The sequence below is a fragment of the Girardinichthys multiradiatus genome, chromosome 8, assembly GCF_021462225.1.
Source record: "Girardinichthys multiradiatus isolate DD_20200921_A chromosome 8, DD_fGirMul_XY1, whole genome shotgun sequence".
In the NCBI taxonomy this organism is placed as follows: domain Eukaryota; kingdom Metazoa; phylum Chordata; class Actinopteri; order Cyprinodontiformes; family Goodeidae; genus Girardinichthys; species Girardinichthys multiradiatus.
This window is the reverse complement of record NC_061801.1, coordinates 30,411,322-30,430,807: the sequence shown is the minus strand read 5'-3', so window position 1 is coordinate 30,430,807 and position 19,486 is coordinate 30,411,322. Positions and strand designations below refer to the sequence as shown.

The window sequence follows — 19,486 nt, the reverse complement described above, 5'->3', positions numbered from 1 at the left end:
TTAAATCACTGGTGTCACTCTTATTGTCAACCCTAAAAGTTGCTTAAAAATAAATGGAACTGAAGTTTTTTTTTGTATTTTAATCATTTACTTCTAAATTGTATAACTTATTTTAAATTGATTGGAGTGTACAAACGTTTAGCTTGTAATCCAGGGCTTTGTATTTACCTGGGATATGCATTTGACATGGCCCATTTTTTCTTAGTCACTCTTCAAAATGGGTAAAGGGGGAGAGTGTTTGAGTTTAATTTACCACTACACAGTATGAGGATGGTCAGAATGGTAAAACGCTCTTAGATAACCAAAGAAAAGACTCCATGGAAGCAGATCATATTAATGGTTTTTGTAAATAACCCAGTAGTTGTGTGGTGTGCTAGAACGTCTGAATGATGCAAAATGGCATGTCTTGCACATACACATTAAATATGCAACAAACAACAGTTGGTGAAGGTATTGTTTGACTTCAAACTAAATCAAATACTAAAACATGCTTATGATGAAATTTATTTTATGTTGAATTCCAATGATTCTTCCAGCTGAATGTAGTCTTTGGTCTAACTTCCTGTTGTTGGCTGTAACACAAACATTTACTATCAAATGTGCTTGCAGACATCATCATATAGTACAATGTCTAGGTCTGTGACTCTGCTACTTACCAGAGGTTTGGTGGAGGGGCAGCAACCTTTGTGTCTGCCTCCACATCAGAGAGCATGATGCCACGATATGCTCTTTCTTGTAAACAGTAATGAATAAACCTAAAAAAAAAAAAGGTAGCATACAGGCATGTCAGACTGATTTTTGCTTACTGGCATAGTTGGATGTAAATTCAGAGCCATACTTGTTCCACACTGGATCAATTTCCAGGACTCTGGGGTCTCCCACCACAACCAGTAGGTTTCTGGCTCGAGTCATGGCCACGTTGAATCTCTGAGGAGATTCAGGTTCCGTTAACATTAAAGTACAGGGACATATTGGGATTTTATATACACCACTCCCACATATACTGGTTGCTCAATTATAAACATGTGGAAAAAACCATCAAATGAATTAATCTTTTATCTCATTTGTATAATTTGAAAAAACAAATGCCATAATTTTCTTATAGTAAGCTTGGGAGATTTTTTTTTCTTAGCTCCCTTAATATCCTTGTTTGACAAAGTTCCAGTTATTTTGAAATAATTCATTGTTATTCTGAATGTAAATATGGGCCCATTTTGGAGTGCTCTGAAATATTGAAATACACATTTCTTATTTGATTGGCATGTTTTCTAGTCCTGCTGAGTTTGAATAGAGACCAAGAAACAAATAGTTTGTGTTAAATCATATTTATATCTGAGGAAAACAAGAAATCATGGACTTATTAAAAGTTCCTAAACTGTCTGATTAATCTAAATAAAAAAAAACATTTTCCAATTACATTTTTCTTATAGCAGTTGTAGATGTGCTTTTTGTGATCTATCTAAGCGATTTGTTGTTAAAAATGTACACGTGGGACATTTTTCCACACTTAATAAATGTACTGAGAGTTTGTATCTAATTTTTCTGACTGTGACATTATGTTGCTACAATAAAAAATACATTTATTTTCAAGGTTTTACACATCTTTACTTTGTGTGCAGATACATTTAGAGGTCAATTTAATGTTTTCATCAGCATTTTCAATAAAGTTTCCTCAATAGGCTCAAAAGTAACAATAAACAAATAAAAAGTGCCTTTTATTAAAACAAAACATTGTTTTAAAAAAACAATCAACTGAATCCTATCAAAAAGAACTGTTTGATGTGAAACCTACCTGGGTATTTTTTATTTGCATTATAAGGTCCACTATTTTCAAAGCTAAATAAAAAAAACAACTCTTGAATATATTGAGAAGTATTGAAAACGTTTACAGGAGTTTTTATTAAATCAGATAAATTTCTGTGAGGTTATGTTGTTGCAATGAAAGATACATTTAGGCTTGTTACACATTTTTACCAGAGATGCAAGGAAAGGTTGATGACACTATATTGGTTTCTAGCACCACTTTGGCAATGAATGTTTTCAAGCAATAAATTTGCAGGAGAAATAAAATAATTTGTTAAAAGTGCAAATGGACACTGGGGACAATGGGATATTTTCTCACCTTCTCATTTTTCACAAAGCCCAAGGTGAAGTGTTGTTTAGGTGCAGTCAGTCTGGGATTACTGCGCACTGTGGACACCAGGATCACATCAAACTCTTTACCCTGAAAGATCTCGACTGTGCCAACCTGCAGAAAGAAGGAACAAATGCATAGTTTATGCAGAGTTTATATATATATATATACACTCACCAGCCACTTTATTAGGTACACCTGTCCAACTGCTTGTTAACACAAATTTCTAATCAGCCAATCACATAAAATTAAATCATCTTTATTGGTCATTGCACATGTACATTACAACGAAATTTGTCCTCTGCATTTAACCCATCCCTTACAGGGTGCAGTGGGCTGCCATTATGCGGCACCCGGGGAGCATTCTGGGGCTAAGGGTCTTGTTCAGGGACCCAGAGTGGCAGTCAGTGGGATACGAACCCGGCCCCTTGTGTCCCCTCCAGAACACAAACCTCCTGTTCTAACCACTAGGCCCCCACTTCCCCACATGGCAGCAACTCAATGCATTTAGGCATGTAGACATGGTCAAGATGATCTGCTGCAATTCAAACCGAGTATCAGAACGGGCAAGGAAGGTGATTTAAGTGACTCTGAGCATGGCATGGTTGTTGGTGCCAGACGGGCTGGTCTGAGTATTTCAGAAACTGCTGATCTACTGGGATTTTCACGCACTATCATCTCTAGGGTTTACAGAGAATGGTCCAAAAAAGAGAAAATATCCAGTGAGCGGCAGTTCTGTGGGCGCAAATGCCTTGTTGATGCCAGAGGTCAGAGGAGAATGGCCAGACTGGTTCAAGCTGATAGAAAGGCAACAGTAACTCAAGTAACCACTTGTCACAACCAAGGCATGCAGAAGACCTTCTCTGAACGCACAACATGTCGCACCTTGAGGCAGATGGGCTACAGCAGCAGAAGACCACACCGGGTGCCACTCCTGTCAGCTAAGAACAGGAAACTGAGGCTACAATTCACACAGGCTCAACAAAATTGGACAATAGAAGATCGGAAAAACGTTGCCTGGTCTGATGAGTCTCGATTTCTGCCTCGATATTCAGATGGTAGGGTCAGAATTTGGCGTCAGCAACATGAAAGCATGGATCCATCCTGCCTTGTATCAACGGTTCAGGCTGGTGGTGGTGGTGTAATGGTGTGGGGGATATTTTCTTGGCACACTTTGGGCCCCTTAGTACCAATTGAGCATCGTGTCAACGCCACAGCCTACGTGAATATTATTGCTGACCATGTCCATCCCTTTATGACCACAGTGTACCCATCTTCTGATGGTTACTTTCAGCAGGATAACGCGCCATGTCATAAAGCAGGAATCATCTCAGACTGGTTTCTTGAAGATGACAATGAGTTCAGTGTACTCAAATGGCCTCCACAGTCACCAGATCTCAATCCAATAGAGCACCTTTGGGATGTGATGGAACGGGAGATTCGCATCATGGATGTGCAGCCAACAAATCTGCAGCATTTGTGTGATGCTATCATGTCAATATGGACCAAACTCTCTGAGGAATGTTTCCAGTACCTTGTCTATGCCACGAAGGATTAAGGCAGTTCTGAAGGCAAAAGGGGGTCCAACCCGGTACTAGCAATGTGTACCTAATAAAGCGGCCGGTGAGTGTATATTTATATATTTGCAAAACTGTAAAAAGTCCTGACAAAGGTCATACTTGGACATTTTCCAAGTCTCTTTTGGCTAGATCCTTGTCTGTGTAAAGGGCCGCTTTAATCTTCTCCACCTGTCAGCACATAAAATAGGATAGTGAGGTCAAAGATAATTACAAGTCCTGCTAAATTATTAAATACTCTCCAGAAAAAAATGGATCCTTACCAGTAAAAAGCTAAATTAACTAAACATTTCCTCTGCAATTGTAAAGTTAAAAGCTCAAACAGATGACGGTGCTTAAATACTTACTTGTTTTTTGTATGGAGTAATAATACCAATTTCCTTTGGTTCAATTTGGTTCAGGCCCATTTTGTGACGATAGCTTATTAGGGATTTTAAGTATTCCTTCACTACATCCACCTCAGCGATATTGTAAATTGATGGGCAGTGGAGGTCCTTTTTTTTAATGCCTGCCACCCCGTGGAACATTAGAGGAAATTCCTGATTCCCAGAGAAAAAAACGTGAGGTAACAAGTGAAGGGAAATTGAGGGTTGTGCAGTGTATTGTCTGTTCAGGTTGTAATTACCTTCCTAGGCAGGAGTTCCCAGTTATTGTATAAACATTCCTCAAAATGACCACAAGACCGGAGTTCAGCATCATAGAACAGCTCATTGGGAATTTTCAGAATTGCAGGATGGGATCTAAGAAAAAGGAAAGAAGATGTGGAAAGGTTTGACCAGTCTTGAGGAGGAAGGAGGTGTTGGCTTTCACTACTATACTATTTTGTTCTTTTGGTTGTTTCTTACACAACTTTTTCCTAGTATGAAAATGAGCCACCTTGAAATCATTTTATACATACTTTGACAAGCATTGATTTAAAGTAATTTTCTATGTTCTATTTATTTTCTACCCCAAGGAAATTATTGTGTGACTCTAATAAATAATTGCCATAAGCAGGAGTTGGTTCAAATCCATTTTGGTTCATGAGTGTCATAATTGACCATAACCCATAAGAGGCTAGTGGTTCAAACAGGGATCGGAACCAAAATATTTGTCAGCAGTTTTAAATAGAAAATCCTCATAATATAGTATAGAATCACCTGATTATTTATCTCCATAATTAATCTAAAATAAATAAAAACTGATGCAGAAAATGTTAATTGTAGATTCATCATGTGGAAATAGTTTGGGATGAAATAGGATTTAGGAAGTTTAAAATGACAAAGAGGTGAACTCATTTTTGGCACAAAGAAAATCTTCACAAAGAGCAGACCTATAGTTCCTCAGCAGTTTAGTCACAAAGCGGCTGTTGAAGCCCGTTGTCTTGTGTGGTTTGTACACATTCATTTCCATCATTAGCCTCTCCAGCAAGGAAACACCTGCAAACAGTGAACACTGTTATTCTTAGTGAAACACATGATAAGTCACACTTTCCTGAAAGTACATACTGCATCTCATAAAAGGCAAAGACTGAGCTTACAAATGATAGTTTGCTGCATTTATAGCTAAAATTATCTGTTTCTTTTCCATTTTTTAGGTTCCCTGATTGTCTAATTTCCAGAACAATTTATCAGGGTTTTTAGTCTAGAAAGGTTGGAATTTGACTATTGAAAAATGTTAGTATTAAAAAAACGAACAAAAAACAAATAGAACACTTGCACATTTATTTCCAGTGTTTTAACCTTAGTCCTCTAAATGTTCCGTCCGTCCATCCATCCATGTGTGGTTTTGACCATCATCATGACAATCATATAAGAGTTTAAAGGAAAACAAAAACTAATGTAAAATCTTATCTGCATTGACAGGATTGTAATACGAGCCAGTTATCTTCCTCCCTTGTATTGGATGTCAATAGTAATCTTTTTAATGTTCAGTCAGTATTCCATATTTTCTCTTACATCTAGTCCAAATGGAGCTTTAACCGAGAAGTTGAAAGTCAGCCCATTTGATAAACCTTAAAAACGTTTTATCCACATTTAGCCACCAGCAGACATCTTCATGCATACTTTTTTCACTTTTAATATTTTAACCACAGTGGGATGCTATTTTGATGAAAAACAATGCCTTATTTAACAATTTTATCATCATTTTCTATCAGGTGCTTGGACCAGACCAAATCTAGTTGCAGTCTTAAAGAAATTGAAAGTAATCTTGTCTTTGTGACAGGCAAAAAAAGCTCTAAGTATTTTGTTCATTTGCTAAATTGTCTATTATGAGTAGATGTAATTATGTTTCATCCCATGAGTTTAGCAGCCTTTTTAAACCCGAGTGTCAGATGTCAGAGTCAAGTGACATAAACAAATAAATAAATAAAACTATAAGAAATGGTCAGATACTGAAAATTAGTGAACAGAGTAGCCTAAGTTCAAAGTAAAGCATTCAAAGGCTTTCAGAACCTGCTGCTAAAAATGTGAAAGTATCCTGAAAGCTTAGAAGCAACATATTAACAAAGCAAAATGGAGGATTCAAACCTTTTGCACAATACTGTATATTTTTATGCACAATTATTCAGAGTGATGGTGCTTTTATAGATCCTCGCATTAACCATAGCCTGGACGCCCTCTTATCCTCATCACAGCAGTTTAATCATGAGCAATGAGAATCAAACACAATTGATAAGCCTTCTTCTTATAAACCAACGAACAAGACATCGAAAAAATTAATAATATAAAATGAATGGACGTATAAGTCTTCATATCATATCCTCAAAATGTTTGAAATAAGTACTCAATTCAAGCTGAGAATGTTGCTTAATAATAGCAAAAGTCTGCTGGTCCGGATGGCCAGAGCTCCAGGCCCCTGAGGTGCTGCTCAGATCAAATGTGTGGCAACATGGGATACATGTTCAACATGAACCTGGAGCTGGGGAAAGTGCCACAGGTGTGGAAGATATCAGTGTGGTACCAGTGCCAAAGACCACACCTCTGAAGGACCTCAGCAGCTACAGGCCAGCTGCACTGATCTTGCATTTGATGAGGAGAGGTTGGAAAGTCACTAATGATATTCTTATGGCCTCAGATAATGGACTTGTGTCTTTTCTGGTTCTGTTAGATCTCAGTGCTGCTTTTGATACAGTCGACCATAATATTCTCCTAAAAAGGCTGAAATATGCTGTAGGGATCAGGGGAACAGCGCTAGGCTGGTTTAAATCTTATCTGTCTGACAGATTCCAGTTTGTTCGTGTAAATGATAAATCATCTTTAAACTCCAGGGTTAATTGTGGAGTACCACAGGGTTCAGTACTTGGGCCAATTCTCTTTACTCTATATATGCTTCCAATAGGTCAAATTATCACGCGGCATAGAATAAATTTTCACTGTTACGCTGATGATACTCAGCTTTACTTATCCATAAATCCTGATGAGCCCAATCAGTTAAATACACTACAAGCATGTCTTGAAGACATAAAAACTTGGATGACTTAAAATGTTTTGCTTCTAAATTCAGACAAGATAGAAGTTGTCGTCTTTGGACTGGAGTCTTTAAAAAAGAGACTGCTTAGTAAATCACTTAACCTGGATGGGATTAAATTGACCTCCGATAATAAAGTAAAAAACCATGGTGTTATTTTTGACCAGGACATGTCATTTAAATCCCATATTAAACAGGTTTCTAGGGTTTCCTTCTTTCATCTCCGGAACATTGCCAAAATTAGAAATATCCTATCCAGGAGTGACGCTGAAAAACTAGTCCATGCATTTGTTACTTCAAGACTGGACTATTGTAATTCTTTACTATCAGGATGTCCACAAAAAGCAGTTAAAAGCCTTCAGCTGATTCAGAATGCTGCAGCAAGACTTCTGATGAAAATTAAAAAGAGAAATCATATTTCCCCTATTTTAGCTTCCCTTCATTGGCTCCCTGTTAAATCCAGAATAGAATCTAAAATTCTCCTCCTCACATATAAAGCCCTTAATGATCTAGCTCCATCATACATCAGAGATCTGATTGTTCCATATGTTCCTAACAGGGCACTTTGTTCTCAGACTGCAGGTTTACTGGTGGTTCCTAGAGTCTCTAGAAGTAGAATGGGAGGCAGATCCTTTAGTTATCAGGCTCCTCTCTTGCGGAACCAGCTCCCGGTTTTGGTCCGTGAGGCAGACACCCTGTCTACTTTTAAGGCTAGGCTTAAAACTTTCCTTTTTTAATAAAGCTTATAGTTAGAGTGGCTTAGGTTATCAGGGAGGGAGCCTTCTTCCCTCCCTGTTGGTTGGAGTAAGGGGGAGTCAGGTTTAGCCTAAACCGGCTCAGTTATGGTTGAGGTGCAAACACACCCTCCATTTCTGCTCCCTGTGTGACCCCTTTTCTTTTCCGATGGTTGTGATCAGTTTGACAGAGAGAGGTATCCCAATCCTTGTGGTTTTTAGTATAACAATGACCATCAGTCTGACCCTTTGTGGGTTGCCTTGAGACGACATTGCTGTAAATAAGCGGAGTTTAACTAAATAATCTGAACTGAAACTATCTGTGTAGTTATGCTGCTATAGGCTTAGGCTGCTGGAGGAAATAATGACCACTTTCACCCTCTTTGCTACATTCTCACACTACTCTCCAATTTTGCATTATTTGCTGTTATTTCAGCTTTTGACCTTGTTCTCTCTTTTCTCTTCCTAGAAGCTACACCTGGGCTGGCTCTGTGTCTACCTGTGACACCTTTCTGGAGAGGGGAATTGTCCGAGCTTCTGCTGGCAACAACTTAATGCTCACCCTCTACCGATGATCCACATAGCCCTGTCTTTTAATGTTTAACTCTTTCTCTCTCCTAGACATGGCAATTGACTAAGCTTAACTGTAACTAACTGTATGTGCTCTCTTTCAGACTCTAACCTTGAAAACTGGCTCAGAGTTTATCTGTTCTTTCTTTCTAGGTGAAACGACTAAAGGAGCTACATCCATTAACATTTACTTTTACTCCTGGATCAGTGCTTCTTTGTTCTCTGTTTCTTCCTGTTAAAAGGGAGTTTTTCCTCTCCGCTGTCGCTACATGCATGCTCAGCATGAGGGATTGCTGCAAAGTCAACGCCAGTGACTGTCCACTGTCTCTACATGCTCATCCGGGAGGAGTGAATGCTGCAAGTCTCTGACTGGATGCAATCTGCTGGGTTTCCTTAGACAGAAAAACTTTTTATCCAATTTGAATAAAAAGCTAACTCCGACTGAACTGTTCAATTGTTAGGATTAATAGGAATGTATGTACCTGACTGTTGTGAAGTGCCTTGAGACAACATGTGTTGTGATTTGGCGCTATACAGGTCCTTCTCAAAATATTAGCATATTGTGATAAAGTTCATTATTTTCCATAATGTAATGATGAAAATTTAACATTCATATATTTTAGATTCATTGCACACTAACTGAAATATTTCAGGTCTTTTATTGTCTTAATACGGATGATTTTGGCATACAGCTCATGAAAACCCAAAATTCCTATCTCACAAAATTAGCATATTTCATCCGACCAATAAAAGAAAAGTGTTTTTAACACAAAAATCGTCAACCTTCAAATAATCATGTACAGTTATGCACTCAATACTTGGTCGGGAATCCTTTGGCAGAAATGACTGCTTCAATGCGGCGTGGCATGGAGGCAATCAGCCTGTGGCACTGCTGAGGTCTTATGGAGGCCCAGGATGCTTCGATAGCGGCCTTTAGCTCATCCAGAGTGTTGGGTCTTGAGTCTCTCAACATTCTCTTCACAATATCCCACAGATTCTCTATGGGATTCAGGTCAGAAGATTTGGCAGGCCAATTGAGCACATTGATACCATGGTCAGTAAACCATTTACCAGTGGTTTTGGCACTGTGAGCAGATGCCAGGTCGTGCTGAAAAATGAAATGTTCATCTCCATAAAGCTTTTCAGCAGATGGAAGCATGAAGTGCTCCAAAATCTCCTGATAGCTAGCTGCATTGACCCTGCTCTTGATAAAACACAGTGGACCAACACCAGCAGCTGACACGGCACCCCAGACCATCACTGACTGTCGGTACTTGACACTGGACTTCTGGCATTTTGGCATTTCCTTCTCCCCAGTCTTCCTCCGGACTCTGGCACCTTGATTTCCGAATGACATGCAGAATTTGCTTTCATCCAAAAAAAGTACTTTGGACCACTGAGCAACAGTCCAGTGCTGCTTCTCTGTAGCCCAGGTCTGGGGAATGCGGCACCAGTAGCCCATTTCCTGCACACGCCTGTGCACGGTGGCTCTGGATGTTTCTACTCCAGACTCAGTCCACTGCTTCCGCAGGTCCCCCAAGGTCTGGAATCGGCCCTTCTCCACAATCTTCCTCAGGGTCCGGTCACCTCTTCTCGTTGTGCAGCGTTTTCTGCCACACTTTTTCCTTCCCACAGACTTCCCACTGAGGTGCCTTGATACAGCACTCTGGGAACAGCCTATTCGTTCAGAAATTTCTTTCTGTGTCTTACCCTCTTGCTTGAGGGTGTCAATAGTGGCCTTCTGGACAGCAGTCAGGTCGGCAGTCTTACCCATGATTGGGGTTTTGAGTGATGAACCAGGCTGGGAGTTTTAAAGGCCTCAGGAATCTTTTGCAGGTGTTTAGAGTTAACTCGTTGATTCAGATGATTAAGTTCATAGCTCGTTTAGAGACCCTTTTAATGATATGCTAATTTTGTGAGATAGGAATTTTGGGTTTTCATGAGCTGTATGCCAAAATCATCCGTATTAAGACAATAAAAGACCTGAAATATTTCAGTTAGTGTGCAATGAATCTAAAATATATGAATGTTAAATTTTCATCATTACATTATGGAAAATAATGAACTTTATCTCAATATGCTAATATTTTGAGAAGGACCTGTATAAATAAAACTGAATTGAATTGAATTGAATTAATGCAATGAGTCCAACCCAGTCCAGTCCATATGAACTTTCCCCAAGTTATTGAATGGATTTTGCTTGCTTTCCTCCCACACCTTTTTCTTCCACTCACCTTTCTATTAATATGCTTGGACACAGCAATCAGCTACTTTAGTTGTACTTTTGTAGCTTTCTCGCCTTGTGGACCCAGAACATTTAGAGGAGGGGTCTCCGACTCCGATGCTAAAAAGCTACTGTCCTACAACATTTAGATAAGTAACTGGGTGTTCACCTGAACAACAAACTGGACTGGAGTCGCAACACTGATTCTCTTACAGATCAGACTTTCTGCCATGGAGACTGAGATCTTTTGGAATGAAGAGGGCACTCCTGAAGACCTTTGTGGCTCTTTTTTGGCATCAGCGGTTAGATAAGCTTATCAGGAAGGCCAGCTCTATCCTTCGACCCGGTGCAGGTGGTGTGAGACAGAAGGATTCTAGTAAAATCAACTTAACTCGTGGACTATGTTGCCCACCCTATGTATGAAGCTGTTGCAGAACTGGGGAGCTCCATTTATGACAGGCTGCTGCATCTTTGGTGCACAGAGTAGCATTATCACTACTCCCAGTGGCTGATAGACTTTATAGCCATCACTGCACCCAACAAACTCAATAAGTGTTTACATCCATTGTGGTTTTTGCACAGTTTGTACATTTCTAATAAATAGTGTGTTGCTGTTGTTTTATGCACAAATATACATGCACATTTTGTAAAATTTTTTAATTGCCCTACTCAGTTGCACATTTCTTTTAATCTGAGTATCCCATTTTATTAACTGTACTGTATAATATTACTTGTGGTAAATTGCCTCTTACCCTACGGTCACTTATTTATATGCCTTTGTTTTTATATTTTGACCTTTGCATGAATTTGCATGCTTCCATTTTGCCTGTCCCTTTTCTGCTGGCACACTAGCATTTCCCTAACTGATGGACAATAAAGGAAATTTTTTAGCCTTTTCTAATGCAACTTATTTGTTGTTTTGGTACTATCATTTGCCATTTACTTGAGCAAATTTTTCTGATTATCTGATTTCATTTATCTGATTTTCCTTTGGTTACCAATACATGGCAATCTAGAATTTTTATTTTGAAATTATGAAATGTCAGGTTGATATGCACCAAAGTGCTGTAAATCAACAAATAAACCCATTCAAAAGCAATAAAATATCTACACAGATGTAACTCCAAAGCATCCCAGCATGCTTTACGACATATTTTGATAATACATTTACACCTTTACACATTGGCAAACGCTGTATGCATGTTGCTCACCCAATCCATTTCTTTGTGCTATCTTTGATAGGATGATGGGGCCCAACTGTTTCGGGTCTCCGGCCAGAACAACCTGGCCACTTAGTGGTTTCAGCAATCCTGTTAGGAATCCATTTAAGGCACATTTTATAAAATATGTACTAGTGGGGTATAAGTGCGGAATTTAAGTAAAAAAGTCACATAATCTCACCTGCTATTGGAATTAAACACTCTGTTTCTACAGCCTGGCCTGCCTCATCCACAATAATGTAACTGTAATGGCCTGGAGAAACTCCGCCCGTCACTAGCCTGTAAAAAAACATACATATTTAAATTCAGTAATTTAACATTAATCATTAGATAAACAGCAGTTTGGATAAACATCACATTTCATTTTGTTCTCACCCTAACAAAAATTTTCAGCCTGCTGCAAATGGTGCCAAACTTTATATTGGTTGCAGCAAAAGATAAAAGGACCAAAGAAATTACAAATAAAACCTTCATGATGAACATGGGGAAGATGTGACAATTAGGAAACATAGACATTCAACCTATACAAATCAGGTTCAACAGATCTTTAGGTAATGGAAATTGGCTAGTGATACTACAGATCTGATTATCAACTCAGTAAATCAATCCAGGCCTTCTCACTAAGAATATGTGCGAACTAATGTTAAAAAGGGGCCACCATCAAATGAGTAATCACTCTGAAGCAGAAGTTGGCCAAAAAAACCTGAAATACTGTCCCACTCCAATAACATGCACACAAAACTCACTTTCTTTCACCTCTTGCTCATTTCCGGTTTAGGATTTTTTTTCACACCCACAGTGAACAGTTGCAATTTGCCAGTGATGTTACAAGTGGGAGTATCACAGTCCTAATGTACACCATGTAACACTAAACTTTGACTGGTATTTGGAACAAAAAAAAATCCTGATTGTGAAATTCCCAATAAAATGTAATACCTTCCGGCAGTTTGAAGGGTGGTGACCATGATCTTGTAACTCATCAGGTCCTTTTTGGGTGGTATTTCGAAAGTGCTTGTTGCAGGATTAAAGCTGCAGTGCATCTATAGTTAAAAGAGAAAGCACATATGTATAGTACATATAGTAGGAATGTATAGTACAAATAAATATGAATACAGTTCCCATGCAAAACAAGAGGTTTAAAGCAAATTTTTCCTTTAAAAAACATGTTTGGTTATATTGTCTTTACTGTCCTTCATTTTAGTTGTCATACACATAATAAAACCGGACAGAGTCCAGACCTTAACAATTTCAGGGATCTTATCCACTTTGTAGCTTAAGCAGTACAGGCGAAACACTTCATGTGGGACAATGTTTTCTTTCAGGATCTTCTCACAGAGGTGGTCCGTTGCGCTGTTGGAGGGTGCGCAAACCAGGATGTTGGAGTCTTGAGTTAACACAATTTGCTTGATGACTTCAATCAAGGTTACTGTTTTGCCTGATGGATGAGAGAAAAACTATTGTATTAAACTTAAAACAGGATGGTCTTAGGATGCAAAAGCTCATAGAGTACCTGTGCCAGGCGGACCAAATATAAGGTAGGGGGCAGGTTTTGCAGAACGGGCTAGAATATGTCGAACCGCTTTTTGCTGCTCTGGGTTGTTTTCAAGCATAGGTGTCCTGGAGATGCAACTGCAGTTACTTCAGTGTTAACAGGCAAAGCAAACTGATTCTAGAGGTTGTTTTGCCATTATTACATGCTGACCTGACGAATTTTGCGGCCACAGGCATGAGGCATGAATGTTGTGTAGAATGTTGTCCAACAGGGAAGAGTAGCCCTTTCAGTCCATGTTTGCATGCCAGCGCTGCTGCTCTGTGCTGCATTCGCAGTGGCATTCGTTGGAGTAAAAATACAAGTTTGCACCTCACACCCTTGATGAAATCTTCTGGGAAGCTGAATTTAAATTTAAAGCAACAGATTTAGTACCAAACAACAGAATATGTCAAAAAGAAAGAAACAATGGCTGATGTACTAAGTCTTGCAAATGTGCTTAAATCTCTGGAAATGTTCCACTTTTTGACACATTAGTTTCAAAAGATCCACTGCTAACAGTACAGCTTTTGTTGATGTCTTACACATAGACATTTAAATATTTAAATCTACTGGGCTGTTGGAAAACCATTTAACCCTTGTGTGATGTTCATATTGTTTTTATTCAGTCAATGTTTCTGGGTCTGGAGGACCCGTTGCATTTTGTGATTTTTAATACCTCACAATCAAACACTTAATTAAAATCATGATATGAGTGGAAACAAATTTACAATTAATTTAAAATAATTGTATAATTTTTCCTTCAGTAAATAATGAAAATGAGTCCCACAGACCCGAACACCACACAAGGGTTAAATTAATTTAATTAATATGGCTACTTTTTGCAGATGGAGGCTAAATTAATATTCTCAAATTAGAAAGGATTATAAAGAAAAGGTTAGTTTACTTTCAGTCATTAGGCTCTTACATTTCATCGAATCTCAAGTAGATCTGCTCCTCATCCACATCTTCGACCCATCCTTTGTATGGTATCTTTTCTTCCATTTCATTCTGCTCGTTCAAAGGAGTCACCAGTACGTCGCATCCAGTTAACACAACATTACAGTTGTTTAAGATATCATCTGCCTAATGCAACATTAGCAAAACATTTTAACACATGATTTTTTTAAGGTAAAAAGAGAATGTAAGTTGTTATATTTCTGTGACTCAGTGAGATGTGTTACATTTAAAAGCAGCATATAATTTTCGCTTTGGTGAGTGATCAGAAGCACTTCATCTCGGTTGCATTTCGTTAGAGCTGCGCAGATCTCGTACTCCTCGAGATGAAGCAGCACGTGAAATCTCCAAGCATAGTTCCTCCAGTTAAGTTCCCTTTCCTCCAAATTCCTGAAAAATCCCAATGATATCTTAAAGGTGACGGCCTTTAGAATCACTAGATATTACAATTACAGCCTTAGGCAACAATTATTTACAGTAGACAATTGTTTTAATTTAATCAATCCCATTTATAAATATTTCAGGGCCAGAAAAGACTATAGTGTGATTACACCAAAAACTGAACATACCTATTTAATTCTTCTGTGTTTGCTATGTTCTTGGGTAGTCTGTACTTCCTGAGATGCACCACTGGTGTAAGATTGGTCTCACAGCTGCAGAAGTAGAGGACAAACAAGTTACATTGGGCAAGCAGTTGGTCTACATGTAAAAGGAGTGGCACACAGCAAAGGGTTTCTCTGGTTACCCTGTCAGAGGTGTCTTCCTTGTGGTCTTAAACCTCTTCACTACATTTGACCCTGCATGAGAGTCCTCCTTACTCTGAGGTGTTCGACGAATGACCTCCAAGAGGCGCATAATGTCAAATGTTTCTGAACGCTGATGGCCTCTTTCAAACTTAAAGAACAACAGTTGCTCATAGAGGCCAGAGTGGTCAGAGAAAAAATGTATTTTCATTTTGTATGATTCACCTGGAATCAAAATAGGAGGGCAAAAACATTTTCCATTTAATTAACTAAACATTTCATTTGGGTTTATTTGCTTTGTGAATCCAGAGTTAAAAATTGCAATATGTGAATGACTGTGGAATTTGTATTTTGTGTCAGAAGTTCACATACGTGGCCTGAGAAGGTGGTCGTTGATCGCTTTGATAATGTTTCCATCACAGTCTCTGACAGTGAAAATGTTTTTCACAAAATCAAAGGTCTGAAGGGTGAAATATACTTGTTTGGTGCCATTGTTTTCCACGCTTAATAGCACAACTTTCTGTGTCAGAGAGAACATTTCACAAAATACATTCAATATTATCAGTGGCAGGAAAAATGCATGTTATCAAACAGAAAAGAACTGTATGCAGTACAATGTGTACATTGTTAAAGACCGCACTAAAGATCATAAATGGCACAATTAGTATGGAAATAAATGTCTATATGTTGAGCCTGTGCAGGTTTGACAGGCTGCTTGTCAACCCATAAGAGATCCAACATGACCAGTTGATTAGCCTATATTAAAATTTTCTTGGGAGGATTGAACTAATGCTTTAAACATATTGAATTAAACTTTATTTCATAAGTTACTCAGCTTGGTCTCACCTCCTTTTTAGTCACAGTGACAGAAATTTTGTCCTTCACTGCATGTGGATTCGAAGTCACTCTGACTTGATATTTTTTGAAGATTGGTTCAGGCCTGCGTAAATGACAAGTTAAATAAGACATCTGATCATCAGGGTTTGACTGCACTGCTAAAGACACCCATTATTTACCGAGCATATTTTGTGTTTGTTTTGTAAAGGCCTATAATCTATGGTGAGTCAAGGATTCAAAGATTGGACTGAAACATGCAAACACATGAAAGTGCAAAAAAAAGAGCATTCAATAAACTGCTACCCTAAGGTCACTTTCTTTCTATATGTCAATATGTAATTCATTATGAAATAATTCCTGTTAATTTTCTTTTACCCAATACGACGAGGATCCTAAAAAAAATAGCATTGTAAAGATTATTAAAAAAAATTACAATCTTTGTGTCAACAATATTAGTTGACAGGGACTATGGCATGATACCTGTAAACACTTTGTTTTATTTTATTTTATTCATTTATCTGTTTTATACAACTCTATGTGGGGGGATGTAACTTTGGATAAAGGACAAAGATGGAATTTCCATACTTTAAATATACAATGAGTGAAAAGAGTTTCAATAAAGTGAAAGCCATACATTTATTCGAGGACAAAGTGATGACAGATATCTTGCATGGGTGTATAAATTATGTGTAAAATAACTCTATTGACAATAACAGCATTACCACCAACATTTATAATATTAATAACATCAAGGTTGATGCCCTGACCAATCTGACCCTTATAATGAAAGTCTTTCTGACCAATTCTTGATTGCTCATGTAAATAAATGTTCAAATATCACAATCATTAGAGGCAATTTGTTTATGCAAAATTTTAAATTATAATATTTCAACTGGTTACCCTTTATTCCTGTATTGCTGAAATAACCTTGCCATCTTTTGACGAAGCTGAATGTTTTGGAAGGCCTGTGTTGCCATCTCTTTTTCAGTAAATGTGATTTCCGGGTTCTGTCCCCCTGATGCTCCTTCTTCTGTCTGTGTGGTGGACCTCGGTTTCTGATCTTCAGCTTCATCCATTTTATTCTGGTTAAAGAGGGGATAATTTTATATTGAATAAAATAGTCAGTTTTAAAGCCCACAAGTGTTTTTTGTGTTTGTAATATTTAATATCTCAGTTTCTGGAGTAAGAAACTCCAAAGTGACAGGTACTTAAAGAAACTTGTAAAATGTTTATGCTCAATCTTAAGAGAATATCCATGTAATCAAGCTATTACAGTCATACATGTAAATAAACAATATATTACCAGTAACTTTAATACTTTTTACAGCACATAGGGGTAGTGTTTGTTTACATGTTAAAACCTGATTGTGTCCCAAGTTGAATAAATGGAAATTGAAACATAAACTGTTATTTGGATAGATTTAAAACATGGACAATGTGACTGTGTTTGTAAAAATGAATTAAAACATATGTCTGAGTCACATTCACAATAGTTACTATAGAACCTAAGGCCTTTTAGCCTAAACTCCTTAATGTAAGCAAAGGTGCTAACAGACAAATAGCTTTTATGTTTCACAAGGAGCCTTGAGAATAAACTCATTTAAACAAATGTCTCAAAGCATAAAAAGTGGCAGTATTTCTGAATTTGGCCTGACATACACACATTTTACATGTCTTAAACACAAATAGACTACTCTCTAAAAAGTTAACTAAATATTTGAAAGTTGCATTTTGTTCGGAAGCTTTAAAACACGTGTACAGAAATATCAGTCAATGTAAACATATGCAGCATGATCTCTCAAAAATATATACTTACTGTTTAGTTTGTTGAGGTGGATATCTCAGTTGAAATTGAAGCTGAAGTTAAATTTGTTGGTCGGATTAGAAATTAATGTATGTTTGAAATTTTAAAATATCTTAGCAACAGCAAACCTAGTTGATTGTTTTCATTTAATATTCTAGAATGCTCCAGTTGCAGGTTGATGATTTCTAAAACAATTTTCTATTTTGTTTTGTTATCTAAATTAGTTATTTACATTTAACCCACATTGATGCTCTATGTTGGTTACCCTTGCAATTCTAGCATTCCTTTTGTTATTTATAACCTCGTTATTAACCATGACAACAGAGTTGTTTACTGTTTTGTCATTCAAATTCGATTCAAAAATACTTTATTAATCCCAAAGCGAAATTGTTGTCATGGTTAGTGTGATACTCAAAATTCCCAATAGCTCTAAGAAATAAGATCACAGTGTAAATACAGGAGGAAAGCTTAAACCAAAGACTACCAAGTTTCAGTTATTTTATCCTTTGATTAGTGATTAAAGTATATTTCTGCTAATTAAAAGAAGAATGAAAATGTAGACATTGTATTGCACCTGCCATTTTAAAAGGTTTGGGTTCTATCAAGATCTCTTTGCTAGAATATTTTTACAATCTGTTTTATCAACATGTTGTATTGAGATGACATCCACAAATAAATGTGTCTGCCTCTCATCTACTCACGTACTTATAGCACGCAGCAGCATCACTGGAACAAAATCAAACAGGATCTTGAGAAACCCCCTTTTTAAAAATACCCTGTAAAATAAATGTATCTCCAATGACTGAGAAAGTGCTAATGCAAAAGGATGGCAAAACTGTTAGTAAGGAAAGAAATAGACGTTTGCAAAAGCTATACACCTTGGGAGCATGTGACATTGTGTAGTGTGTGAAATATTGTCAAATGTATCAATAGAACTAAATGTAAAGATTGTTGCCTTCTGTTCCTGCTTTAGTTACTTAAATACCCCAATACTGTTAGAATGTGTTTTTTACTACACCAAACATTAGTCTATGCAGTAAAAACAATTTAAAAAATTGTCTGAAATACAAAAAAAAGCCAAAAGAGAAAAAAGCTGCTTTGCTCTTTATCTGCTGACAAACTGCCATTACTTCCCTTCTGCCTCACCGCACATTTGGCACACCTTTTATCACAGCAGGCTGGGCGCAGGAAGACACAGGTGCGGCCATTAAAACGAATTTGATGTGTACAAGGTGGCAAGCTCTTCTAATAACAGTGATTAATAATGCTCGGCCAGGAAATCGTTGATCAAACCTATGTATCCGTTTTCTGTAACAGCATCTGATTTGTCTGCTGCCCTTAATGTCAAAACAGGTCCGGAGGTTTGTTCTGTTGTTTCACAGAACTGAGAACAAGTTTGTGTGCATTTGCCCTTTCAGCCTCAAACAATGATAAAGATGAAAGATTTAATTTAGAGCCCAACAGTGAAGCTTTTTTACCCGAATGAAACAAACAACTGAAACCCTCTGAGATGTTTATAGACAACTTGGTTTTCAATATAATGTCCAAGTGGAATTAACAACCTTATTAATAGCCTTAAACGATGCTACAGTGTGTCTTTAAGATTTCTTTTTATTTATTTTTTTTTACCATTTTTGTTTTTACCAAATTCAATGTATTCTGATCTCATCTTTGTTAGATACATTAAACCAGTGCTTTTCCCAAATAT

The 19,486-nt window shown here is 37.6% G+C and overlaps 1 protein-coding gene across 2 annotated transcripts; it reads right to left on the bottom strand.

Moving 5' to 3' along the window:
* Window positions 1-488: 488 nt before the first annotated feature.
* LOC124873137 (putative helicase mov-10-B.2) lies at window positions 489-17,938 on the bottom strand. 2 transcript variants are annotated; one of them, XM_047373662.1, is made up of 22 exons: window positions 17,791-17,938; window positions 16,875-17,056; window positions 15,984-16,077; window positions 15,510-15,657; window positions 15,140-15,362; window positions 14,964-15,047; window positions 14,622-14,784; window positions 14,366-14,523; window positions 13,612-13,800; window positions 13,420-13,538; window positions 13,148-13,344; window positions 12,846-12,949; window positions 12,091-12,188; window positions 11,901-11,999; window positions 5,024-5,129; window positions 4,337-4,451; window positions 4,059-4,250; window positions 3,814-3,882; window positions 2,123-2,248; window positions 839-927; window positions 657-755; window positions 489-572 (listed from the first exon to the last, which is right to left on the bottom strand). In XM_047373662.1, the coding sequence occupies exons 2-22, from the start codon at window positions 17,048-17,050 to the stop codon at window positions 509-511; spliced, it is 2,712 nt and encodes a 903-aa protein (XP_047229618.1). In that variant the 5' UTR covers window positions 17,051-17,056; window positions 17,791-17,938; the 3' UTR covers window positions 489-508. The 2 variants fall into 2 exon arrangements, with proteins under 2 accessions (XP_047229618.1, XP_047229619.1); XM_047373663.1 differs by having other exon boundaries at window positions 13,420-13,526.
* Between the last annotated feature and the right edge of the window lie 1,548 nt (window positions 17,939-19,486).